This window comes from Vespa crabro, chromosome 1 (assembly GCF_910589235.1).
Source record: "Vespa crabro chromosome 1, iyVesCrab1.2, whole genome shotgun sequence".
In the NCBI taxonomy this organism is placed as follows: Eukaryota; Metazoa; Arthropoda; class Insecta; order Hymenoptera; family Vespidae; genus Vespa; species Vespa crabro.
The window spans coordinates 17657179-17685098 of NC_060955.1; the positions used below are offsets into that span (position 1 = coordinate 17657179).

General features: G+C 32.3%; 2 protein-coding genes across 4 annotated transcripts in view; one reads left to right on the forward strand and one right to left on the reverse strand.

Moving 5' to 3' along the window:
* The window catches only part of LOC124427752 (adenylate kinase 7-like), a 71726-nt gene that overhangs the window by 18801 nt on the left and 25005 nt on the right, over nucleotides 1-27920 (forward strand). Inside the window, exons 3-4 of one of the 3 annotated variants that reach the window (XM_046971088.1) lie at nucleotides 7083-7125; nucleotides 8682-9013. The exons of the other annotated variants lie outside the window; for them this stretch is intronic. Of the exons in view, the coding sequence (XP_046827044.1) occupies nucleotides 7083-7106 (24 nt within the window). The 3' untranslated portion in view covers nucleotides 7107-7125; nucleotides 8682-9013. Of the gene's footprint in view, nucleotides 1-7082; nucleotides 7126-8681; nucleotides 9014-27920 lie in introns of those variants that run through there. 3 annotated transcript variants of the gene reach the window in all.
* On the reverse strand, nucleotides 212-27905 carry LOC124427725 (putative uncharacterized protein DDB_G0282133). The gene is made up of 5 exons (XM_046970991.1): nucleotides 27614-27905; nucleotides 24735-26483; nucleotides 9020-9253; nucleotides 3045-3110; nucleotides 212-733 (listed from the first exon to the last, which is right to left on the reverse strand). Exons 1-5 carry the CDS (start codon nucleotides 27860-27862, stop codon nucleotides 560-562), a joined length of 2472 nt encoding a protein of 823 aa, XP_046826947.1. The 5' UTR covers nucleotides 27863-27905; the 3' UTR covers nucleotides 212-559.

A 27920-nucleotide genomic window follows, 5' to 3' on the forward strand; every position in this document is an offset into this window, starting at 1 on the left:
TCAAGAAAAAAAATTATTTTATCAATGCGAGTAAGCTTAAGAACCATTCGATTAGAATAAAATTAATGACTTTTTATTTATTCGAGAATATAAATAAAATATTTATAATTGGACAAGCCAAATTGATACATACCCCCTTTCACGTGACATCGAGAATTCCAGCTGTTCTATATACGATTAAGAGAAAGGAATCGATATCGGGTGTGGCAGATTACAAAAATTTAGACAATATTTATTGACCGATATGTTACAAATCGCGAGCGTCTGCACGAAACACGGTTAGTCGGCGTTAACTCTTTCTCTCTCTATCTCTCCCTCCCTTTTCCTCTCTCTCTCTCTCTCTCTCTTTCTTTCTCATTCCTTTATTCTTATTCCTCCAATCACTATCTTTGAATTATTCGTCGAAACGTATTATACTTGGTTGTAGCACCACGAGTCTTAAATAAAGAGAAAGGGAAGATAGTCAGAGAGTTGCTTGTTAGTACGTTGCTTGATAAAGCGTCGAACGTCGACGACGTGCCAAAGGGAAAAATCCCTTTTACTTCTTCCTCCTTCTTTCTCAACAATGTTGGCAGGGAACCAGACCCGTCTCGTCACAGTTCATACACTTCAAGGCAACGAATTCAACGGTGAAGTCGTTGCGTAGAACGGATCTCTTGCTGCCGTTGCAAACGGGACAGACCAACAGTCGATAATTTCCGCAAAACAGGCACGAAGGACACGCACCGTCGCTCTGTAACGTAAGAAAATTGGTTTGGAGATGATTATTGCTTTAGGAAAGGAAACAAAAAAGTAAGCTTTCGATGCATGACAGTACGATTTACGCGGATTACAAGTTGGTTTTACGATCGACGAGATTGCAAAAAGGATTTCGATTTAAATCGTGCGAGTGAGGATGCTGGCATCGAGGACAAAAAATATTCGTTTGGTTAATGAAGCAAAAGGAAAAAGAAAATAGAGATGTAGGATGGGTACGGGTGAAATAATAAATCGATATGAACGAAGAAGAGAATATATCTACAGGTATTTATATTCAAATCTCGTTGTATTTTTTCTCTTTCGTTTAACTAAATTCAAGAAAAAAAAAGTAATAAGAATAAAGATAAGTTAGCGAATAAAGAAAAGAAAAAAATGGAAAGAAAAAAGATCTAAAAGATATATATATATAAGTTATAATTAATATATATATATATAATATAATGAAATATAAGTAATAATTAATATTTGCGATTTGACAGTACTTATAAATTTAAAACTATACTTTTTTTCATGTGGATAGTAATCGACACATGATTTGAAAATATGTTTATCTATATTTAATATTAACGATGACAATAAGATTAGAAGCTAAACAAAAAGATTTCCATTGGAAGCGTATAGATGTAAACGACCTTTGCGCGCTGCAAGGTAAAGTCCCGGAGTGTACGACACCGAAATCTACGATCGCGAGTCTGAAAAATGAAAGAGAAAGAAATAGTAGGGTGGAGGATGGGGATAGATAGCCAACGGATAAAAGTGAAAGGACCGGTACAACCTTGCGTTCGTTGGAATGGCTACGTTTTCTGTCTTTATTTCTTCTCTATGTGATTGTATTCGTATATGTGAATGTGTGGGTGTAGCTGCACATGTTTTGCTGCACAGGTTTCTTTACAATCCAGTTATACCTGCTTCGAATAGTTCTTTCTTATAGAAAGGCATATAAACATCCTAAGCGAGTTACCATTATTTCACGTAGTTTCGATAATTTTGTTAAATCGTGATAAGAAACGTAACAAGACTTCGATATATATATATATATATATATATATATATATATATTACATTCTTGTTTCTTATAAATTTTGCTTTCTTTTATATTAAATGTGAATATCGATAATTTCGAGAACTAATTTTAAATACCGTCTTTAACTATCGTTAAAGAACTGTTTTATTATTTCTATATGAAAATCGATAGCAATTGAAAGCAAGTAGAAGAACAAGTGTAATGAATCTAATAATTCTTCTATGCTATCATCATCTTTAGCAAGATATATTTGACCAACACATGTTTGCGGTCGAAGACTGCGATCAGTAGATGCCAGTGGTCGTTCGATTATTTAGAAAGTATTTGCACGACACTTTCACTGTCGTCGTAAAAGAGAAATGATTCGACGATTCTCTTCTTTTTTTTCTTTCGTTCGTAACAAAGACGGCCAACGATTCGTTACGTCGACCTTTATATATTGTCATTTTGCAATTCCAACAGATTTTTAAAAAAAAAAAAAAAGGTAAAAAAGAAAAATTGGAAAAAGGAAATAGATATTTTGATCTCCTTCGAGGAAATAACGAGATATATTTCATAAAGAAAAATATCCTTCGCATCGATAAAAATAGCTGTCAATGGTTCTCGTTATGATGGTCTTTTCCTTCATAAAATGTCATCCCTTCTATCGTACACTAGTCGTAAGTTTGTCCTTTTTTTTTTTGTTGTAATAACGTTACGATGCCGTATTCGATGACTATTTCCATCGATGCGAATATAAAACTTTCTCGAAGATCTTTTGTTGAATAAGAAAAAGTGTGAAACTTTCGCCAAATTTACCGACGTTAACTTCTCTCTTTTTCTTTCTTCCCTCCCCCATCCCACTCTCCTCACTCTTTCTTTATCCTTTTTTTTTCGTAAATTTCCATCTCATTCTCCTCTTGTATTCCATTTCAAAAGAATAACTCACTACGTAATAACGTTTTTAATTTATTTTGGAATATTGTCTCAGGAAGTATTCTTTGTTAAAATTGAAAAAATGTATTGATTACGTCATATTGAAAGATCTCACAAATCGAAAAAGAATTAAAGAAAGTTTAAGAACTTTCTTTTAATATTCTTTCCTTATAAAGGAATAAAAATAAACAAAAAAAAAAGAAAGGAAAAAGAATGATCCATCCATATTATCAAGGAGAGACGATTCAGGAAGCAGATAATTAAGAAAATAGGTATAGTGAATTAATTAGATAGTTATTCATCTCTTTTTGCCATTTGTTTCGAGCAAGCTCTTATCTTGAATTACCTGGTAAGGTTTAAGCATCCGGCGTAATTCTCCGGATTCGTTGAGCCGTTCGACGGTGTCAGCATCCTGAAAAAAAAGGAAAAAAAAGAAGAAAAACATCGAGAAAGAGAATTAAAAACATTAATAAGATAAAATGTAACAGGAGCGTTTAATGAACGATATAAAAACAATTTGTAAAATAACAATGTGAATATTATGTCGACGATTTATTTTCTATTTATCGAATTTTTTTTATCTATTTTATTCGAATTTATTTCTTATCGAAAAAAAAAATATTGTTTCTTAATGATTTTATTTAACGATCGATAAACAAAAAGAATGATCATTACGTTTTTACTTTTTTTTCTTCTCAGTTTCGAATTTGCGCGCTTAACTTTATTAATCTTAAATCCGTTTCATTGAAAATAGCAAGGAATTGTTTTCAAAGGAGTTATCGTATCGTTTAGAGAAAGACAACAATGCAAAAACGTAGGAAAGAATTTCTCCCTGATAGGACATTACAACGAAAGAAACGATTTTATTGCGAATTACGAACTAAGGAAACACCTTTCACCAAACTGTGAAAAGTGTTTTATCAAGGATTGCAAGAGACCCGCTCCACTCTTTTCGACATGTTTCAACTCAATCTACTCGTTCGTATTTATTGACTCTATTCGAATGGATCATTTTTGATTATTCAAAGAGATCCCTCGAAGGATGAAAAATATCATCTATGTTTCTCCATCGTGTTTAAATAATTGTATGACGTTGTTAGATAGGAATGTTGGCCGGATTTTATATGTACATATTTATATACGTATGTGTGTGTGTACACGTTACAGCAGGACAACCGAACGAGTCGACACAGACGCAAATGAGTGAACCTCTCTCTCTTTCTCTCTCTCTCCCTCTCCGTCTCTCTTTCTCTATCTATCTTTCTCTCTCTCTCTCTCTCTCTCTCTCTCTCTCTCTCTATTTTTCTTTTTCTCTCTTCGTCTCCTTTCTGCAATGGCCTTGGATCGAATAGCTTGACATTTCACTTACTCGTATATCTACTCTCCCGACAACTCTCGCGATTGGCCGCATCGAGAGTACCAATATACGAACGAACGTCCAAGAGAAACAAAACAAGTCCTCCTTCTATTTCTTTCTCTCTCTCTCTCTCTCTCTCTCTCTCTTTCTATCTATCTACCTATTTATCTACCTATCTTTTTTTATCTATCTCTTTCTTATTCTCATGCGCGAAGAGAAGATCGAACCTGACTATTCAGTTGTACTAGTCGTTTCTTTTTTGGTTTTATTTATTCCTTTGAATCCAATCCGAGTCGTATCTAGACCAAAACAGACAACGAAGCTGTTTATGAATACTTACGAAAACCAACTAGACTGACTGACTGATGACTGAGTTATCTTCTTACGTACATAGATACGTAGAAAACGTGATTCTATTTACACTTCTAATATGAACTAATAATACTGTGTTTCTATATTAAGTGAGAACTTTTTATTATAAAATAAAAGATTTAAAGGTGAATATTAGATGAATGACATTTTTAATTTTCTACGTATATATATATATATATACACGTTCTATTTTATGACACAATTAAGATATTCCTGTTCCATTGTATAAATTATAAACATACGTAATTTAATCTTTGTTGCGTGTTATATGATGTATCCTTTGAATTATAATTATTAATTTGTTATGTTAATAAATTCAAATTGAAAAAGAGTCAGTGTAGATTATTATACAATATTTTCAAATTTTTATTTGTATTCTATGGTTAACTACGTCGTGCGTGCATATGTGTATGTATGTGTATGTGCAAGCTTTCTTTCCCGAATAATTTTAACGTTTCTACTTTATGCATAACCTTTCTAATTTTCTTGTTGTCAACCCAACCTCGAGCGTGCCATACACTTAAATTTTTCAAGCCTTATTTATCTATTCCTTTCCCCTTTTGCTTTAATCTTGCTTTCCCCAGTACCATCAGAGTTTCATGAGATTATCGACACCGAACCGTAGACGCACTTCATTTATTAGAAATTCTCTGTTTTCCTTTTTAATCTTATTTAGACTGTCTTTTTCCATATTTTTCACTCCATTCTAGATTATCCTCCGTTTTATCAACGGCATTTCAAATAAAAATTCTGAAAGCTTTGAAAATAAATTACGTAGAAAACAGAATAGTAAAATTACAGCTTTTTTTACGATTTGAAGTATAGAGGAAAAATTTACAATTTTCTTTTTACGTGTCTGTTTCATTAACACACGAATCATTTTTATTTTATGAGTTAGCTGTGTCTAACAACATTAACAAGATTAAAATTGTGATCTCCATTGAGTTGGAGAACAAATGTTATTGACCAGTCAATTAGGAAGATCTTGATTAGAACATTTTGGCTAATTGGAACGATATAGTTATGACAATCTGTAATGTTATAATCAAATCTACAATGTCGTCGTATGTATAGAAGCAAACTGATGTATACACATTTTCGCATGATCATGCTTGAATAATCATTAAAGCTTAAATAAAAATCTACGATGGGAGAGATTTTTATATTTTCATATGTAGTAACAATTTTATAATTTATTTGTGAATGATTAAGGATAGATAAAAAAAAAGAAGAAAGAGGATTTGAAGATTTAAATACATTTTTCCTTTATCTTTCATCAGAATATTTTAATCAGATTAATTTAGTTTTAATTTCTTTCAAGAGTAAAAACATTTAAATAAAAAGTTCGATGAATAACAAGCTTCTTTCGATCTGATCCCTATAAGTAATTTTTACAAGAATAAAATTATCGCCAAAGTCGAAAAAAGCTTTTCTTTGGTTTTCACACTTGAAAAGTTCTCGAAACGGTACTCTAGTTTTAGCGAGCATGGATTACAATTAGCTTTAAGTGCACGGAACGTTCCTTTCGAAGAACACAGAAAAGCTTGAAAAAGTTAGATAATAACCCTCGAGCGTGTTAAGAGAGACACGTTTCCGGCGTTGGAAGAATCTACCCGCGAATTCTTATATACTCGTTTAGCGTGACGTGGCTTTCTAAAAAATTAATGCGCAAAAAAAAAACTGGCTGTCAGGACTTAATCAAAATTTATGCCATGATTTCCGTCGGATTATGAATGATTTATTAATAGAAAAAAAATCATGGGATAGGATCTCTCTCGGTATGTCTCGTTTAATAAATTATAATATGTTTACTTTGATAATGATAACTTCAACGGATAAAATCATGAAATATTATTGTCAATAATTCAATAATTTATCTCTCTCTCCCTCTCTCTCTCTCTCTATTTTTGTTCCTTTCTCTCTCTTTGTCACTTTATAGGAATATAAAATCATCGAGACTTTATACATTAGATTAAAAATAATTATTTGCATTTTCTTATTAATTTTTAAATGTTTTAAAGAAGATGATGAACGAAAGTGCATTCGTTCACCGTATGATATTTTACCATACGTCAGACGTATGGCAAACAAAAAAGTTGATGACAAATGACTTGAAACGAATTCGATATTGACAAAGTAAATTCCAAAGTCACTTTAACGCACAGAACATCTGGAGATTAAGTTACAAAAGCAATGACGGATTGCACACGGGCAATACGGTACGTTCCAAGTCACCTAAGAGACTACAAAACTTTCATCGTATAGAGATGTATATTTGTAAGTCGAAAGTGTTAGCGATGTTTCCTAAACATTTATCATATGTTATCTTATGACTACTTTAACTTTTACTTTTGAACGATCATCGCATAATATATTGACTAAACAATAAAATTTGCAAAAAATTATACGAGATTGCATAGAAAATTGATCGTAAACCGATCTTTCGATGAAAAAAAATTTAGCTTACCGTCGATCAATGTTTCTAAAAAATGTAAATTTAATTTCCTTAGAAAAAATTACAAATTTTATTTCAATTCATTTTCAATCATGTGAATAATTTCTTTGTCACGATTTTAATATATTCGTCTCTTCAATAAAAAATTGAAGTCTGAAAAATATTGAAGTAGCCTATATAAAAAGGTTCTCTCTTGTTAGATTTCGGCCTCGATACTTCTTTGAAATGGCTTCGATCACGATGGTGAGTATAGCACGATGTAGTCGCTTATCTTTGACATTTCACGTCGGTCTCTCTCTCTTTCTCTCTCTCTCTCTCTCTCTGTCTCTCTCTCTCTCTTTCTCAACTTTCACGATGTCGAATATTCACGATTGCGTAACGCGGAATCGGCCTTGCCGTTCACGCGAGTCTTGAGTTGATTCTTTGAAAATTCATTCGAAACTCGTGATATCTTAAGTAGCATTAGAAAATATCCCACGAAAGAAAGATAATTACATTGATGAAAATATTTATTAAGAATCAATTGATTTTTTAATTATCTACACTTTTTTCTTTTTTAAGAAAATATAAAAAAAAAATGTTCTTTTTTTTTCGTATTAAAAATCTCACGCAGTTCTTTTGAAATTTAGTTATTATAAAAGTGATGGATTAACTTATTGTATTCCTGAAACAAGCGAAGATATTTATTTTTTTATTGAATAGATCGATTCGTTCGTCGTGAAAATTCTGGATATTTGATGATAAAGAAAGAAAACAAAAGTGAATGTAATTTTTATTCTTAAATCAATATTTGTCATTTTTCTTGTATAGGACAAGTTCCATCTGTCTTATAAAAATTAATTAAATCGTACAATTTCTCGAAATCGTCTGATCGAGATAATTAATAATATAGGAGATCTTGACAAGCAAAATGCGTAAAGAATGTCGAATGCAGCCCGACGAACGATCATTGATAAACACTCGATAGCGTCATTATCCAAGTACTTATCCCTACTGTATGCCAAGAACAAATTATAGATCGATATCAAGCAGATTTCTTATTATTTTATTGTGGAATTATGATCATATTGAACGTTTATGCTTGCTTCGTGAAAATCAATCGATTCTTTTACTCGTTTAACTCGTTTCTATACAATCAAATCTAAAACTTTCATTGAACTTTTAATAAAGCAATTCTATTTTTTTTTTATAAATATTAACAAAATTACGTAATGGTTTCATTCGTATTTCTTTTTTTAAAGTACATATCTCCAAGCACAGGCGAAGAGATAAGTTCTATTGAAAAAAAAATAAAATATTAAAATTCAAAAATTGTTTAAAATAATTAAAATTCAATGGCTCGTATTATAACAATGAGCGTTACCATCAAAATAGTCGATGACCGACGAAGAATATCTGAAGATCAGATTAAAATAAGATAAGTGTAATTGTTGATGTCATAGTAAACACGTAAAGAACTGACGCACGATGATAGTGATTTTTATCGAGGGAATGAAATACGTTTCGAAAGAATGGAAATAAGCAATGAGAAAACATAATCAAATAATGTTTTGATAATCTCTAATGTCCATTGAAATTAATTTCTCCTATATTATCCTTAATAAGTTATATTTTATCAATGAATGCAAGAAACGTGGGAAAATCGATAATTTTATCAGCGTTTGATTCCACTTCACATAATGTATTTTTTGTTCGAAACTTTCTATTTGATAAAATAATATCTTTAATCATATGACCTCCACATTCTTTTTTATCTACTGTTTTAACATCCGTTTTTTTTTCCTTTTCTCGATACGAAGGCCATCGAAAAAGTAATGAAACGTGAAACGAATAAATTAAGCTTGAAAGATATCATCGAAGGAATCGCTGATAGTGAAGGCTAATATTGAAGTATGGTTAGTATATAAGTGTGTTAGGTAAACTCATCAAATTACATCTTTATCGATCTTCGGATTGTATAAAATACGTTTTAAGAAACTCACGTAAGTAGTACATTTTATCAAAAGTAAACTTAACAAGGATAAGCAAGTTTTTAGTTTGTATCTACTATTGAGAATAATACGATTAGATAATTTCAAATGAATAATTAAAAATTATTTGATATATAAATAATTATTATAAAAACTTAAAAACTCACTCCAATGTATTGTCCACCGACGAAAAGTTGTGGCACCTGAATCGCTGTGCAACCTATTCGATCTCTCAACTCTGTTTGAAGTTCAGCACTACGAAAGAGATCTTTTTCTTCGTATTTCACCATGTGCGTGTTCAAAATCTGCTTTACCTTCATGCAATTGTAGAACGTTAGTCTGACGATACCGGATGAGGTGGTGTAAACCACAACTTTACCCTCTTCCTTTGCCTTGTAAGCCTGAAAATGAAAACAGATCGACGTATTAATGATAAAAGGAAACAAAAGAAAAAAAGAAAAAATAAAATCAAATGCCAACATCGTAGAGCGTGATTACGTCCCTGACATGCTTTATCGTTCAATTAATAGCGTCTTCTGATGAATCCATTGAAAGCGATGAACTGCATTGACTTTATTTAACCTTACAGCGTCGTTAAAACTCAAGCCCAACTTGTAATTTTAGAAATATACATTCGCGATAATTTGATGGATGTAAAATTTTTCAGTAACAGTTTTCTTTGTTTTCTTTCAATCCTAATGAACTTAGACAAAATATGATAGTAAATTTAACGTCTAGAACAAGAAAGGATGATAGTAATGAACAAAAAATAGTTCTTATTTTAAAAAAGTAATCCAGAAATCTTAGATAACATTCTTTTTTCTTCTTACATTAATTTCTTTCTTCTTTTTTTTTTCTTCGTTATTAATTCACGATTTGATAAAAATAGTTACGGTATTTCGCAATATAAAATAAAATATCGATTTCTTTCTCTAATCTACATATATATGAAATTTAGTTATATCTATAATTCAGTATGTATGTAAGACCTAAATCTTCTACTGAAGGTTTGGTTATTATGAAATATCGGAAATTGGATAGATATCGAGGACAATGAATAAAAGGACGTTCAAACAATATCGCTCAATCCATTGTTATAAATTGTACATTCAGATAAAAGAAACAGATAAAAAGAGCCATCGTGATGATAATTCCTTAGGAGCCAAGCGATAAAAAGGAATAAAATAGAGCGGCGAAAAGGAATCAATATTTTTTGTTAACGTAAAAAAAAAGAAAAAAAAATAAATAATAAAAAAATAAAACTGATATAAATTCTTAATTGGTTAACAAAAAAGAATAATAGAACAGATTCATCAAAACTATTTGGACTATCAATCAAAAAGATAATATTCTTTTTGTTATATTATTTCTTTTCGAATTTATCATAATCAATTAAACTCTCAATTTAACAAGAAAATGTTAAACTTATTATCAATGTACGAAATTCAATCAGCAACAATTGATCAATCGTATTCAATTATACACTTGTCAGACCTTTTCAAAGAACGTCTCATCTTTTTTGCTTAATAAAGAATAATTATAAATAAGTATTTTTCACGAGAAATTTGTAATTAGGTATTAAAAGATCTCCTTTTTAAAATAAACATTGTACTATTACTTTCAATCGCATCGATTTCGCTTTAGTTTATTGTCTTTACTTTCGAAAATTATGATTTCATTTAACCGGACAACTATATCACGTACTATATTTTACGACAATGAATTTTCGTTTCTCTTTCTCTCCGCTCTGAATAATCGCAAGAATATCGCGTAATACGAGTAGCTTCGTTAATTTTCGCAATTCTGTATACGACTCCATGACTCCGTGAAATGCAAGGAAGGTTTCTTGAATGTTTGCGCTCTTCGAACGATGCATTTTTTATGTTATAACTTTCATAAGCGAACGACTAACGGTTGTCGCGATAAAATCACATGGACGAACTGAATCTTTTAGTGTGTTCTTACCAAGACCATTATATTACAGTTATACTTACTATATACAAACTGTCAGTATATATATATATATATATATATATATATATATATATATATATATAGAGAGAGAGAGAGAGAGAGCTTTGTTAGATCTTATTATTTTCATGATCACCAAAGCGAAATACAAGAGGAATAAATAAATACACGGGTAGGTAACCTTTAGGATTTTTGATCTTATCAAAGATATTTAAGAAAAGAGATAGTTTGGTCCCTCTTCTTCAAATATCTACTATATATCTTAGTTCCTTTTACTTTTCCTTCAAAACGTATGTATAATAAAAATAAGACTTTGAATTAAAACAAGCGTATAATAAGATAAAGTATTAATACATGTCAAATCGATCGATCGATTGTGATTTAATTTTTCATTGTTTTTAATTAAAATTATATAAGAGTTTTGAAAATTTTCGATAAATAAAAGTAAAACACGCCATTTATTGTTACTCTCCAAAAAATTAATATTTCTGTATTTTCCTTTAATCGAAGCTTCGTTAAACTCGTACCACCATTTTTGCAGTAATCATGAACGGTCGAATACGTCTTTACAGTTCGTCGATTCTATTGAACTGCACACACATTTCGAACTGTCCTCAACATTTCATAGGCTTGCTATTTGCTTCGTTTTAATCATACATAGGTATATATCCAACCAATAGGTATATATCATTCGTCCATTATATATGACGAAGCTTAATTACTTTTCCTGTTAGTTTTTCTGTTTGATAACGCGATAACATATTGAAATCTTGTCACGTGATATATAACAAAGAATTTCATTTTGGTATCAAAGTTGTTTATTTTCAGTTCGTTTTAAATCATTGGTGTTGAGAACGTATATATATATATATATATGTGTGTGTGTGTGTATACATTCAATAATTTTGAATGAAAAATAATAAAGATTATTAATTGTTGTAAATTGTTCAAATGATACAACTACATGATAAGTTGAAGAGAATGATTAATGATAGTATTAAATGTAAATAACTTTCTTGACGTAATGAAAAATGTATTTTTCTTACGTTTAGCTCTTTGCGAGGAGTTAACAACCAGGTTATTCATTTCCTGCATAAATACTTTCTATTTCGTTCGTAATATTATCCATGAGAAATAATAGAAAATATTTTTAAAAGTATAAAAAGAAGAATATGATTTTATATAAAATTACTTTCACTGGAAAAAGAAAAGAAAAATTGTAATAAGTAGCGACACATAACACTTGCCGTGACCATTTAATGTTTTGCATAGCTATGTGGCCTCTTTTTCTATTGCTTATAAATATGGATTTCGACGAATTTACATTTCAAGTCTAATGTTGTGAAAAGTAAGAAATAATCGAATAAAGATTTATTAGAGCGTGACGAGCTAAAGATCGATGTTTGAAGCCGTAAAAAAAGAAAATAAAAATATTTTAATATCAAATCTGAAATTTTCGTCTTTGAACAGATCGAAAAGCAAGTATACATTATCCGATAAAAAGTCTCATTTCTGCAGAGTATAGCGGGACTTACAATTTGCAGTTACGTGCACCAGCTGGTTACGAAGCAAGAATACTGCTTAGAAATCGTTTAATACTTAGTCATCGTGTATTCCTGGCTACGCAAAGAGCCATATAATGTATTTGTAAATAAAGTCCTTCTTTATCAAGATCACTTATTATCTACATGTATTATTTCATGTGTTCATAATCATCGTAATAATCTATCATTCTTAAAATAAATTCGAATAATAAATGATATATCGATATATTGTCGTGCGTGTCAAAAATTCTTACTCGCAAGACTTTTTATAATGTATTATTAATTTTTTATATGTAATTAATAATATATTATCTGGTCGTTCGAGTTTTCGACTATATGATGCGATTTCGTTAATAAAAACGTATAAAAGTCGTTCACAATTGTGCCAGGAATGTATAGATATTAAAATCGAATAAATCGTATCGCGTATAAAACTATAAATTGAACAAATTCATAAAAATACAAAAATTAAAATATCAAACGTTTTTCTCATTCTTCATTCGGTCATTACTATTCACCTCGAACGTTTCACTTTATATCCTTTCGTTTTAATGAAGTGACATTTAAAGCTAAGAGTCAAATAAAAAGGAATAATTTTCTCGAGTTATTAAGTTTCACAATTAAAATTAATCCGATGGTAAAAGAGCAAAAGTCTCAAATTAATTGAGACGACCTTCAATGTTGTTCCATATTTTGCATCATTAATTTTAATCGTAGACACGCCAATCGATTTTAGATTTCTCCAAGTTTACACTCCGTAACATGAATTACGGCACTTTTAAACAAGAATCATTTACAATGATGTATCCACGCTTATCTCGAATGTTACATTAGAGATAATGTATTATATCGTATAAAAAAAAGAAAACGATCTATGATCTTTTAGACATAATCGCATACGATTTTCTAGCTCGTTCGAATCAAAGGATCGCGACGATTAATTACACGAGAATGACTCCAGCTGTGCAGCATAGACAAATCGCGAGGAGAACGATTTCTCCGTAACTGGGATAATGTTACGAGAGATCGGGTCGCCCACTGACCGGATTTTATTGTTACCTTGGTGCATGTGCTTCTCTAGAAAAAAAAAGAAAAAAAAGAAAAAAAAAGAAAAAAAAAACCAAAGTACCAGATATGCCGACTAACGAGTAGAGAACTAAACAAGATCTCCCACGGTCACACGTGGTATCTTTTGTGATCAGCCTTCAAATATCTATCTTTTAATTAATTTTTTGCGTCAAGCATTTTTTTTTCTAATAAAATTGAATTGATACTTGAATAACAATTCTAATAAAATTAAATTAATACTTAATTAAAACAAAGATATATTTGGTTTGCAATGTTACCAAATGTTAATTATACTAAAGACTCATTGATATTCCTTAAGGTATTCTCAAAGGTATTCCTTAAAAAAAGGATCAAAAGAATTATTACTAATATTTGAAAAATTATTTCCAATGCACAATGGTTCTGACTACAATCTTCTATGTAATTTTACGGTCGAGTTGAAAACTCATGCGATAAAATACGCGCGAGCGAGTTCTTTGCTAGAGACCTAAATCAATACGTTCTAAACAAAAAGAAAAAGAAAAAAATAGAGAATAGAAAGAGTCTCAACAGTACTCGATGATTAGCGGGAGAACGAACGTAGGTACGGTAGCTGTTAGCACATTTCGTTTAGTGAGAAAGAGAAAGGGAGGCATAGAAATAGAGACAGGAAGAAAGACAAAAAGGAAGATTAGAAGTAAGGAGGGAAAAAGAAGAAGAAGAGAGGGAGTTCCAGTTGTAATAGGTCTATGCGGGACGCTCTGTCATTTGCGTAATAATACGGTTCCAAGTATGTGCGTGTATGTCAGATCTCCCTTTCTCTCTCTCTCTCTCTCTCTCTCTCTCTCTCTCTCTCTTTCTCTGTATGTGTGAGGGGCGGCTGCTATCGGTAGAAGAACTTACGAGATTCGAGTTATATGGGAACGCATGAGATTTCTTTTTTTCGAAAAAAAAAGATCTCAGACATTGGAGAAAAACGTATTCTATTTGCGTCATCCTCGAAATAATCGTCGATAAGAACGACCCTTTCTACTGTCTCGAGAAATGGCTAAAGAAGTCGAAGAAAAGAGAAGGAAAGAAGGGAAAAGGTGGAAAGAAGGAAAGAAAAGTAAGTAGTCTCACGATCTTGCAACGAGGTCAAAAGTCTCCCTGGAGATTGGACCTGTATATCGATAGAACGTGCGAGATCTTTCGATCGAAACGAATATTACGGAATGGTGAAATCTCAAAAGAAATATCTTTTGAATTTTGATACAATCAAGACCGTAAGGATTAAATTGATATAAAGCAATCTAATATAGATAATATAGATATATCAAGAGCTTTATCTTTTCCCTTCATATCAGATAAAATCACTTTTTAAAATTTTTCGATTTTAAATGAATATTTTCGGAGAAAATTTGGTGACACGTATATTTTTTTGCTATTTCTTTTCCTGCTATAACCTACGGATTTTATTTTATAACCTACGTATTTGTTGTATATAATATATATATATATATATATATATATATATATATATATATATATATTTATATTCAATTACTATATGATTCAAATCAGAAATCGATCATTTTAAATGTTTCGACGACTGATAAAAATAACGAGGAATTAATACCTGTGCTATCATATCGAATTGATTCCTAAAGCCGGATTCAATGAAACTTCATCGTCTCGCAAACATTTTATGATTTCAAAAGAAAACTGAAGGTTTTCTATAAAAATCAAGAAACAAACTTTTACTGAGCCTCTTACACTCGGCCCAATTAATATTACGAGTTCTTTGCAAAATAAAAGAAAAAAACAAAGGTTCTCCCTGCCAATTTAAATGTATGATTCGATAAAATCATGTAAAATACATGAATTTATATTACTTCCCAGTATTATAAATAAATAAAATATAATGAAACAAAATGCACAGGATGAAAAATAATTTTATCAAAAATATTTTAACAAAATATTATAAATAATTGATTATTAATTAATGCAATGCATTTGGGAAAATGTATTCAATTAAACTAATACGAAATAAAAGCGGATAAAAAAATGTATATATATATATATATATATATATATATATATATATATATATATGTATGTATGCGTAGTTCATCACAACAGGTTGCTTTTGAGAGTAAATTATCGATTTGTTTTTCTCTACTTTTCTTTTTCATCAGTCGCACCATTTGTAACATTCATTGACCATCTTTCTTTGTCTGATTTATTTGATTTACATTGTACTTACGATAATTAACAATTCATTATCTCACTATCAATATGCGTATTCATTAATGATATAAACATAATAAAATGATAAATAATATAAATATTACTTCTTGTTATCTAATATTTCATTTTATCTCTTTAAATATTTTTAATTAATTTCTCTATACACATTTCTTAATCGCATAAATTAGAATTCGGAATGTTAAAAAGTATAAATAAGAATTTTCGTGATAATCATCAAATAAAACTAAAATATATCGAAACATACCAGGATTTTCGAATAGTTCGATCAAATCGATATCTCTGAGTGTCTGCACGCATGGTTCTAGGTTACGTGACACGAATACGCGTTACTATCTTCATATGTCGAGGACAAATGCTATTTCTGCGTAGACTTCTCGGTGTTCGACCATCGACGTTCTGTTCGATTATTAATAAATAAAAATATCTTGAGAAATGTTTACCTTCTTCGATCGATTCTCCGACTTAAACAGACTGTTTGATACAGCTGAGAGTAAATTTACCACAAGGAGTCGTATCGTCTCCATTTATTGGACCGAAATGATAATTCACCAAAAATTTATTTTCACGATTTTTTGCAAAATGCAAACGCATCCCCATATTAAGGTTAATTTACATCGAATGAAACTGTCTTCTCGCTCTGTTTATCCTTTTTATTTCTTTTTTTTTTTTTTTTTTTTTTTTAATGGTTATCCAACGTTAGAAAGTGCGTTTTACTATGAAGTAACTCAAATAACACAAGATGATAAATCGATATAATCGACAATCAATATTTTCTTAAAATTATGTCACTCTAATACAATTTCCTTCTTAAAACTTTATAGACACGCATGCCATGAATCTCACTTCAATTTTGAAAAATTCTCGAAGTACGAAAGAATCTTAGCTTCTTCATCCTCAATTGATAAATATTTATAATTTACCTACTATATATCCATATTGTATTATTAGTCTTAATATTATATATATAACATATATATGATACATTATATATATATATATAAAATTAATTTATATTAAGTTATTAATAAAGTCATGAGTATTGAAGAAACAATGGTAACTATTATTATCTTACCCTTCTTCCCAGTTCTTTATTTGTCTTATTGCTTTTTCTACTATTTATTATGAAATAGTATAATAATATAAATGCATTGTCTTGCTACTTTTATTATTCCAATTAATTTGTAATCGATTTTCTTAGTTCATTATTTAAAACTTAATAATTAGAAATACGTAATCGGTTATCTTCCAATGTAACTCTTTTATGTTTCTCTCTTTATATTAATATTGAGAGATAAATAAATGAAATACACTCTTTGCAAAGATATCACTTAACGATAAACAAGGAGAAACGACCAAAGTTTTTTGGATCGCATGAACCTTTCACTTTTTCTTCGTTTATACTATTTCTTTCGGTAAAAAAGCTTTCGGTAAAAAAAAATTTTATTTACCGAACTACGTTCAGGTACTAACTCGTATATCTAAACGTAAAGTCACGCACTGCCGACGCGTAAGAATCTTTTCCAATTACTTGCATACTTCATTCGCTCGAAAGTCAGATTACTAGGAAGTAAATGAGAAATGCGTTACTGCTAGCGTGTATGGACGATTAAACCTATGAACGATGCGTGAAGCATTTAATACATCGCAATTAAATGATTTTTTAATCAGTCTTTTCCTTTGTTCATTTTATGACGTTGAAATAATGATCACATTTATTCATGCTGTTTTATCATATTATCATATTAACAAACAAATGAATAATATCGTGAGAATTGCGGTCACTATGATTCTATCAATTTTGTTCTTTTTTGTTTTTATTTTTTTTTCTATTCGTCATTGACATTGAAAAGAATTAACAAAGAACTTTCTTTCTTTTTTACTACGAGACAATCCGTCAGAAATTATTTTATATATATATACATATATATAATTTTATATATATAGAATTTTATATATATATATAAAATATTATACACGTATCGCGAACAATATTAACAAATTTTTTTTCCAGAAATTAATCGATACAAGAAAAAAAGTGTGAAATATTAAAAATTTGAAGTACGTGGATGAAAACGAATGCTACCATACCAATCGATTCCTCCTTTAAAGTTTGGCTTCCTGGATAACTCGCAAATCTAGAAAATGACTTTAACGTAGCCGATAAATTAACGTCCATGAGAAAGCTTCAAGAGAGAACTTATAATCTTTACCTACATTTTGAGTAAGACCGTTTCGACCCGATTCATCGCGAGTACTACCTTTGATTCCCGTTATGACTTTTGGAATATTACGGTTTCCGTTATAGGTAAGAGGATGGACCGGTTTAAACCGGTCCTTGATTCTTCAAATTTGTAGGACAGTTTCGCGAACATTGTTAGGCATTATTTAACGTTATCGTGGATTTGTCAAAATAAAGAAAAAAAAAAAAAAAAAAAAAACAAGAAAAAAAGAAACAAAAAAGCAAAAGTACAATAGATAAATCAATAAGCAATTCATATCGAGCGATCGTATGTTTGATTTACGATCGATCAAATATATTTATCACGATGAGTTTTTTGAAGAAATAAAAAATTTCTCAAAGATGGAATGAACTCGATAAGAGATTATTTGGATCACAATTACGTTTTCATTCAGAACGACTCTCTGAATCAAAAATTATTATCCCGATCGGGGATTCCAAAACGGCTTAAATCGTCATTTTTGACGGTTATGGTTATGGAATACGGTTATGGTTACGATTCGATGCTCGGCTTAATATTTTTTCCACTATAGCAGCTTCCGAGTAGGAATGAAAGCAGCACGGACCAATGCTGTTGGTCTTACTCTCTACTTTTCTCTCCTCTGGTATTCAACAGGTTAACGACGCTTCTCTTATATTTAAAGAAGAATACTCAGCTATTTGCCGGCGCTAATCGTTTTAACTTTCAACCATGATCATGAATAATTAACTGCCAAATGAATTTTCCTAAGTAAGACTAACTTTTACTTAATTCGTGTAAACAACATAAATAGAATTGTAATATATACAAATATAATAGGATTCTGTTATGATAGATTTTATAATAATTATATCAAAACAAAGAGAGTTATCTAAGAAATTCTATATATATTTCACTTCAATGAGATTCTATGGTTTCAATGAACCTTTTACAATTCAATAAATTATTAATTATGGAACTAACGGATAAAGACGAATCCTGTTAAGCAACATTTCTTGAAATGTCTAAATCATTGATAATATTTAAGTGAAAAATTGAATATTAACTCTTACTAAGAAGTGATTTAAGTGACGGTTCCGATTTGAAGAAAAAATTCAGAAAAAATGTTAAAGATATAATTTAGCTTTGTCAAGAAATTCAAGAAAAACGAGACTACGATATCACTCTTTGTGAATAATCAAGCCACAATTGGAAAGAGAAAGAGAGAAAGAAAAGAGAGAGAGAGAGAGAGAGAGAGAGAGAGAGAGAGAAAGAAAGAGAGGAGTTCATGGCTGAAAGCAAAAGAAGAGAGGGAGAAGAAGCGCACCAAACGAATCGAAGATGAGGAGGCCGAAGTTGGCCGTTTGCCACCACCGTCATTCGTCGTCGTGGCGGCGGCTGCGGCCTCTTTGACCCGCTTTCTCTTTTCCCACCCGATTTGTCTCATGAACATGCCTACCGCGTTTTCTTCAATCGGGAAACTCATGACGCGAGGCATTACCACCTGCTGTCGCTACTCTCCACTGCGACGAGTACGATTTCTTTCTGTCGCCTTCTATTCCAAGAATTTCTGGAAATGGTGAAAATAAAGAGAGCTGAGAAAAAAATAGAGAAAGACAGAAAGAAAGAAATAAAGAGAGAGAGAGAGAGAGAGAGAGAGAGAGAGAGAAGTAGGTCTGATCGCATTTCTTTTTTAAGAAAGGAGAGATCATGCATTATCAAAGAATGCATCGAAGTTGCATTTAATGATTTCTATGAAATATTCTCTCGTTAATATGTATTCATTGATGATTGATAAAAAAAAAAATTATGGATATTTCCATACAATTCGTATTCGCATCTTCGTCGTTTAATCCATGTTGAATTACTATACATCGTGTAAGTAATAAATAAACAATCGAGAGAAAATAATTTTATATATATATATATGTATGTACATCGCTTTCCACAATTTGCCTACACATTTATACGGTCGTACAACCTTCATACAATCTATGCATAAATTCTTATTCGATCAATTCATGAATAAACAGTGATTCTTTTTTGCCTATATGAAATTTTAAATATTCCTATTCGAAGCAAAAATTATAAACACCTACGTACATATCTACGTACAGAGTCCTTCTCATTTGTATAGTTATCTCGTATTTTCTATTGAAAGTAATAAAATATCAACGCTCGAATAGTCATTGTTATTAAAGTTTTCACGTTTTCAACGTTAAGTCGAGCATATAGCAATCAAGAAAGCGTTCGAACCTACGATATATTTCCATCGAAATTGATACCGATGGTAATCTTTTAGAGCCGCAATGATCAATGAAAGTCTATAATACAATTATTGACAAATTAAATAGAGCGAAGTCTTAGGTAGAAAGTTTCTTTCGACGAAATTCAGAGAGAAATCATATTATTTATTTTAATTTATCAGAGATATACGTGTTTCTATATAAACGGACATTCACCCCTTTAGAATCGTTAACACACTTCATAGATCTTAGAATTTACACTAATAAGAATGCGAGAACGTAAAGCTGTCAATCCTTTCTTTATTGCATTCTAATCGTAAGATTTAGTAATATCTATATAATTGTCAATAAAATACACGATAACAGATGTATTTGTAGTATATATAAACATGAATATTGGATTAGGGTCGATTATGAAAGAATGAAAAGAAGCCTTAGCGGATTCATTCTTAGATCGAAGTTTCTATTTCGCATTTACTGTTGTTAACTGCAATGTTTGCCATATATTGCTACGTAGAAATTGTTGCAAGGTAACAACATAGGCCATGAGTATCTGTATTTGTAGTTTAATTATGTTTCTGTGTGTGTGCATGATGGTGTAAGTAAAGGTGCTAGCACACCATATAGATGTTTATGACTTCGCATTTAATCTCAGCTCTGAAACGTAATATCCGTTCTTATTTCTTCTCTACTTACAATTAGTTCGAAACGGTTTACTCGAAAATTGACTGCGACTTTGTTGCTCGGTAAAAAAGAAACTCAAAGAAAGACCCTTTCAAAAGCATTACTTTGCTTTGAGAAACAATACTCACTAACTAAATATTGCAACGTATATTATATAGAATAAATTATCGATAGAAATATATAATTTTATCGATAATGATTATCGAGTAATCCTTCAAGGCAAGACTCTCATTAAAATTGTCCTCGATAGATTAGAATTAATTCGACGAAAGCTCTCTCTATTTCTCTCTCTCTCTCTCTCTCTCTCTCTCTCTCTCTCGCTCTTTTTGCTTAAGAAATCTCGAAGTTTCTATAATGGACTCGCTGTAAATCGTCGCCATTTACGTCCATCGTGAAAATATTTCCAAGCGAGAGTTAAAATTGTCGACGTAGAAGCTTTTGCCAGTACGATACTGTCTTAATTCATTAGCGTAATCTTCGAGAGATTTATTAAACGAAGAAAAAATATTTTGAGAGGATTTTTTTTCTGAAGTATTTTTAATTAAATTCTGGTGTAATACAATAGTTGGATCAATTGAATTCATATGGTTCTTAAAACGTATGTATGTTCCACAATGAAAGATTTACATACTCAACTTACGAATAAAAACAAAACGTAAATGCAGATGTGTAAAACTTGCCTAGATATATATATATAGAAAGTACTACATGACTAGAATATATCTACCGATAAAAGTGCAGCGTATTAATTGTTGCGCCATTGCGCAACCGTATATAATATCGTTCGCTAAAACCTCGTGCAAGAATGTGTAACGGGTGTAGCGGTGCTTAATAACTTGGCATTCAATGTCTGGAAGGGGAAGTTTATTAACCGGAGACACGTGTTCTCTTTTCGGTCCTTAACCGTCGAGCATAAATTACTATCACCCTGCGCGATAGTACCAAATCGGAAAAACGAATGCTTTTTACGGCTATTATGTTCGTTCGTTCAAAGAATAAATCACTTTACCTCGATAATTATCTAGCACACTAACCACTGCTGAAAACGAGTTCGTTCGTGGAAAACCGAGGAAGAATTCGATGCTTATCGAGCTGACTTTCGAATGCTTAGAACATTATCGATATTAGTTTATGCGAACCGTTCGAGCGATTTTCTGTAATTTTTTCCGGTGAGTCTTATGCGTCGGAGATTGCATAATCCGTTCTGGACAGCTGCACGGAAGTTGAAGAAACTAAAACGCAAGGAAGACGCATAACAGCTGTGAGAGGAATAATCTACGATTTAATGGTAGTACATTCGTGTACTCGTTATTGGAGCAGAATCGAGTGTTATAATGACAAAGGACACGTCATCTTATCGTCCATCCTATGGTGAGACGAATTAATTTGTTGTACGAAAGTGAACAAATCTAATTCTTTATAGTATTTCAATGGAATCTCTCTCTCTTCCTCTCTCTCTCTCTCTCTCTCTCTCTCTCTCTCTCTCTCTCTTTCAATTGCTAACATTTATCTTACTGTACCTTTAATATATTTACTTGATTCTATCCTATGATTAATAAGTAAAATCATTCAATACCAATTCATTGTACACGTTGAAACATTAAAATGAATTTTCTCTACCGATTTTAACCGAACGTTGCAAGCTAATTTCCTATCCAGCTAGGCTAGCTAGGCTAGCTAGGCTAGCTAGGCGAACGAGCGAGCAAGCAAACCAACAATCCACGCTCTGTAATTTTATGATGCGGGCCGCGAGAACGTTCGTACCTCTATAATCTTCAGTACAATCACTATGAAAAATTCGTGAAAGGACGTGAAGCAATGTATACGAGCGAACGAAGCTACCGATACAACTTGAAATAAATATAAGTTGAACATATATACTAATAATGTAAAATAAAATTCAAATGATAAATATATATGAAAAATTCAATTGCTAATATCGAACATTTTCATTATCTTTGTACATATACTTTGAAATTAGTATTGAAAAAATAGTCAAACGTTATGATAGTATGATTATCGAAAAACAATATTGCATAATTATCATAATTAGAAATCAGAGAAGTCGTTAATAAAAATATAGAAAAAATTATTACCACTTATAACGAAGAGTTCAACGATCGAATCGTTCTATTTAATCATTCTAATTAAGATCTTCGATCTCTAACACGTTAGAAAGTACCGATCATCGTTTCTATTTCCTCGTCGATTAAATGAAAAGAAAGTAAAGGGAAGATGGAAAAAAGAAACAAAAAAAATGATGACGAGGAAAAGAAGAAAAGAAATACGAATGCTCGAAGTCAGAAACAAACTGTGTGTTCCTTCTTCGTGCCTTTGCTGTAATATCGCTTTATCGGATCTACCGTTATGTCGATCCGTTCCGCATCGACAGAATGTACGATCGTCGTTTACGCACGTCGCCGACATGTTCGCATAGCAACACACAGGAAACCTTTGCTGCTGGAATCGTATTAAAGATAGAGAAAATGAAAGAGAGAAGTGGATGCTCCATCATAGATTTTCATCCTGAACAATTGATGAACAGAATGAAAATCAAATTATACAATCTAACTGTATAACTATCGTTTCAGACAATTTCGTACCCGTGAAATTACGAATTTTTTTCTTTCTTATACTTTCTTTTTCTTTTATTTTATTTTGAACTGATCGATCTCTTCGTTTTAGTTAAATAAAATATATACGCCGATGAAAAATCATCGTTACTTTCATTATTCTAACGTTATCATCCAAAGAATTTTTTGTCCATTGCAACCCTATCATTTTATTGATTGTACGAATTAAATAAACGTAGTATCTTCTGGATAGATAGTAATATAGAATTCATCGATAGGCGCTAGCAAGCTATCGCAATGCTATCACGTTGCTCAGTGTAACTAGCCAATAATTTGCTTGGCGAAATCAATTTGATCGTACGGTATCATCGGACGTTCATTGTATCTGTGATTTTTATACCGAAGAGAAACGACGCCTCACAATTGATCTGATTTTCACGTAATCAATAAATCGATCTCCTATAAAAAAGTACTATATAATAATAATAAAATTTACTTGTAAATCTTAAATCATAAATACCATTAAAATCGTTTTCATTCGAAAGGTTGTCGTTTACTTTTCTCACGTTCAACGGTAGTGATTAAATGTAGCTAGAAAATACGATTTATTACATCGGAAATCCTGTGGCATGACCTTATCTCTTAAATCAGTGCACGGAGCAAAATAATTACGTAATTAGCCGCGTGTTTATTCTTCGAGTTAATGAGAGAATTGTTGAGAGTCAAGAATAAAAAAATATATATCAAGTAAAGTTTTTTAGAATTTTCACAATTCTGGATTCGTATAAATACATACTTCTTCGAATTTCTATATCTTAATCTACTACATTCCGAAATAGAACATCGAATTCCATGAATATTAACTAACTCCGTGTTTGGTTCTCTGGGTCAATATACCGCATTTCACGCCTGTTCAACATTCCACTTGTACAAAAGACCTTCGTACATTCTAAGCATTTATTTCTGTCCCCTTAAAACAGAGTTTCTTCGAACTACGTCGTAAAACGATCGGAACATCATGAATGTCATCCGAAGTCTAAGTTAAGTTCCAAAGTAAAGTGAGATTTTAATTTCCAGTTTGTTACTTTTCGTGCGTGCATGTGTGTAACTAACAATAAGTACTAAATAAGTAATTTCTCAACTAGAATTAATTAGAATAGCATAGCTTGGCTATTACACGATAGAAAGTATGATAGATTTTATTAAATTATACCTCACTGTTTCTAACAAAATTAACTTTTGATAAATTAAAAGTGAGTTTCACCGAAAGTAACGTTACATCGTCAAAGAAAAAGAAAAGAAAAAAAGAGATAAAGAAAAAGAAAATATTATGATTAAATTGTGTTCTAATTATTAATTAAATACTAACCTTGGAAGATGGTTTTTGAAGGAATGTAGCTATACCAGCGCGTACTCTGTTCTTAACACCACGTACGGTTCCCTTGGCACTGCGTATGGCTTCCCTTTCGAGAATCTTGTAACCAGCGAAGCACTCATCCGTTTCTTTTTCCCCAAGGGTTCCAGGTTCCTTAGGTTCTTTATTTGAATCCTCGTTATCATGTCTTAGCTCGTTCAAGTGAAACTTGTAGAATCTGTCATCGTCGTAGACGTACTTGTTGCCGCTGGATCGATTGTAGTTTGCATAAAACTCAGCAGCTGCGTTCTCTTGTTCTATTCTTTCCTGCTCCTGTTTTCTCTCCTCATAGGTGCATTCTCGAACGACAGGAGAGGTAGTTCCACTGCTGTTTCGATCAGCGAAAGGCTCTGGACTCCTGATTCTGGGTGTCGAAGAAGCCTTCGACAAAGAGGACGTTCTAGAAGGTGACGGAGAGACGCTAGGTGAAGCTGATTCCTCTCTTGATAAATCGTCAGAGTTAGCCCTATGATCATCATTGAGTTCCTCGACTTCTTCCACTTGTTCTTCAGGGTCCTTGATTACTCTACCAAGGTCGTTACTCCTTGTACTTATACGCTGTTGATAGTCGATAATCTCTTGACCATTCTCGTTCAGAGATTTAGTCCCATTAACGTTTTGAGAAGTGATACTACCGTCAAGCTCGGCACCGTTTAAAGAATCGCAACTGATATTACTCTCGTTATCGTCGCTATCGAGCTCCGCACCGCTACTGGTCAAACTACCGGTATGATCATGCTTTCCTACAGATAGTATGACTCTAGTACCACCTCCGACACCCTTGTTGATGTTTTTCTTCTTGGGTAAAGGAGGAGGTGTACCATCCAAATCGCTGCAAGTTCCGCTATCCAAGGTATCACTTGGTGAACACTGTCCACTGGACATCACCATTGTGTTCAGCGGATTTTGAAAAGAATTGTAATAAATGCAACCGCTAGATCGATTAGTTAAGGGAGAAGAATTTGGTGTCTCCGACGTCGCCCGTTGTACCATAACTTTGTCGTTTTTCTTACGATTGTTATGGTTGTTGTTGTTATTGTTGTTATTATTGTTGCTGCTGCTGTAGTTGCTATTTTTATTCTTATTGGTTTGGTCGTTATTGTTCGCGGTGTCTTGCTCGTACGCGCAAGTTTTCTTATCTTTCGAGGCGTCACCCCCTACACTGATTCTCACACAACCCTCACCAACAACACCACTCTCGCGAAGATTCTCGTTCACAAGATTCGTCGCACTCACCAACACAGCACCGTCGCGCTCCGCTACGGACGAACGTTCGCACGTTACTCCGTTATTCTTCTCGTTTCCGTCCAAGGTCAATCTTACCGCTGATATCACCTTTCCGTTTTTATCCCCATTCGTATTGATCTTTATTTTAACCACGTGTGACGCTTGTTGTTGTTGCTGATACTGATTTTGATGTTGATATTGATGCTGTTGCTCCTGATGCTGGACGCTGCTTTGCCTATCGTAGCCGTTGGAGGTTTGTATTTCCGGGACTCGTCTCTTGGTACTTGCCGTAGAATCCACGGTACGAGAACCGACGAATACCGTTGCTCCGGCACCTGTGCTCAGAGCCGGAGAGGATGGAGGGGAAGCTGTCCGGATTGACACAGTCTGCCGAGCGACTTGGTTGCCATCCCGACTCTGAGTCTTTGCCGGTAGTGGTGGTAGAATGGTCATCGTGTTAACCTCGTCCATACGTACCTACATTCGAAAGCACTTTGCTCTTGTAGATTGATATTTGTCTTTACTTTTTCTTAACTATTAAGTTTTATTTACTTTTCTTTTTCTCATTTCTTTTCTCTCTCTCTCTCTCTCTCTCTCTCTCTCTTTCTTTCTCCCTTTCTCTCTTTCTCTCTTTGTCCCTATTTCTCTCTCTTTCTCCCTCTCTACATCAATGTTAAATCAAACGCAATGGAATTCCAAGATACAATAGTATCTACTGTCCAACTGTTACTTACTTTTCTTGATATTGAGAATTATATTTGAAATGCTTCTAAAATCTATCTAATCGACTTTCTGCATAATATTACTAAACAATACACTGTATTAATTCCTCTATCTACTAGCATAGAACTCTACTTCCCTTTCTCCTTAGTTTATGCCACTCTTTCGAGAAGGAACACCAACCAAAACGGCCTTCTCTGATTGACCTTTCCTTTCTCTATGAATCACTTACCTGCTAACAATATCCAAAATACATATTTCAGTGATGACGCATCAACGCGTCGAGCTTTAAACAATATCAATTACGTATTATGAATGCGAAAATAGTTATCGCGAATTTTGAAAATTTTTAAATTTAATTTTACGCAAACTATGGAACTATTATAATTTTGTTATAGTAGTTGTAACATAATAATGTTATTGAACACGAGACAATACTCTGACGTATATATCACATTGCATGAAATAAGTTGTGAATTGAAGGGATCCATTGCAAACAAATTCATTACAGAATAATGTTTACTTCATTGATAGTTATTCATCAGAAACATATTCAACTATACTGCATATATTTAAAATATATTTTTCAATGAAGATCAAAATTTTGATCGTTTCAAAGTAGTTTTAACTGAGTAAACACTTTTATTCAGAATTCTTATAAAGAGGATCCATAATTTCGACAAAAACAGAGATGTCTCAATTACTTTGGATGGATAACAGCTGTGTGCACCTGCACGCAGCGGAGAGAAGAGAGAAAGAGAAAGAGAAAGAGAAAGACATGGAGAGAGAGAGAGAGAGAAAGAGAGAGAGAGAGAAAGAAAAAGACAGAGAGAGAGAGAGAGAGAGAGAGAGAGGGAGAAAGAAAGATTATCAAGCACTCCACTTACGGACTGCATATGTGTATCAAGAGCTACGCATAGTAAAGCAAATTGACTTGAGTCCGAAGAGTAGTAGACGATGACAAACGCGACGAAGAAGATAACAAAGAAGAAGACGACGACGACGACGATGACGACGAAGAAGGAAACGATGATAACGACGACGACGACAACGGCGACGAAAACGACGGCCAACGGCAACGGTTCACAGCGCGGGGCCGTCAGTAACTGTACTGAGTGCTGCTGACACTCACTCATGCAGTCACCCGTCTTGGGTGGGGACCGAGACTACTCACGGGGCCCGTGCGACTTGAGA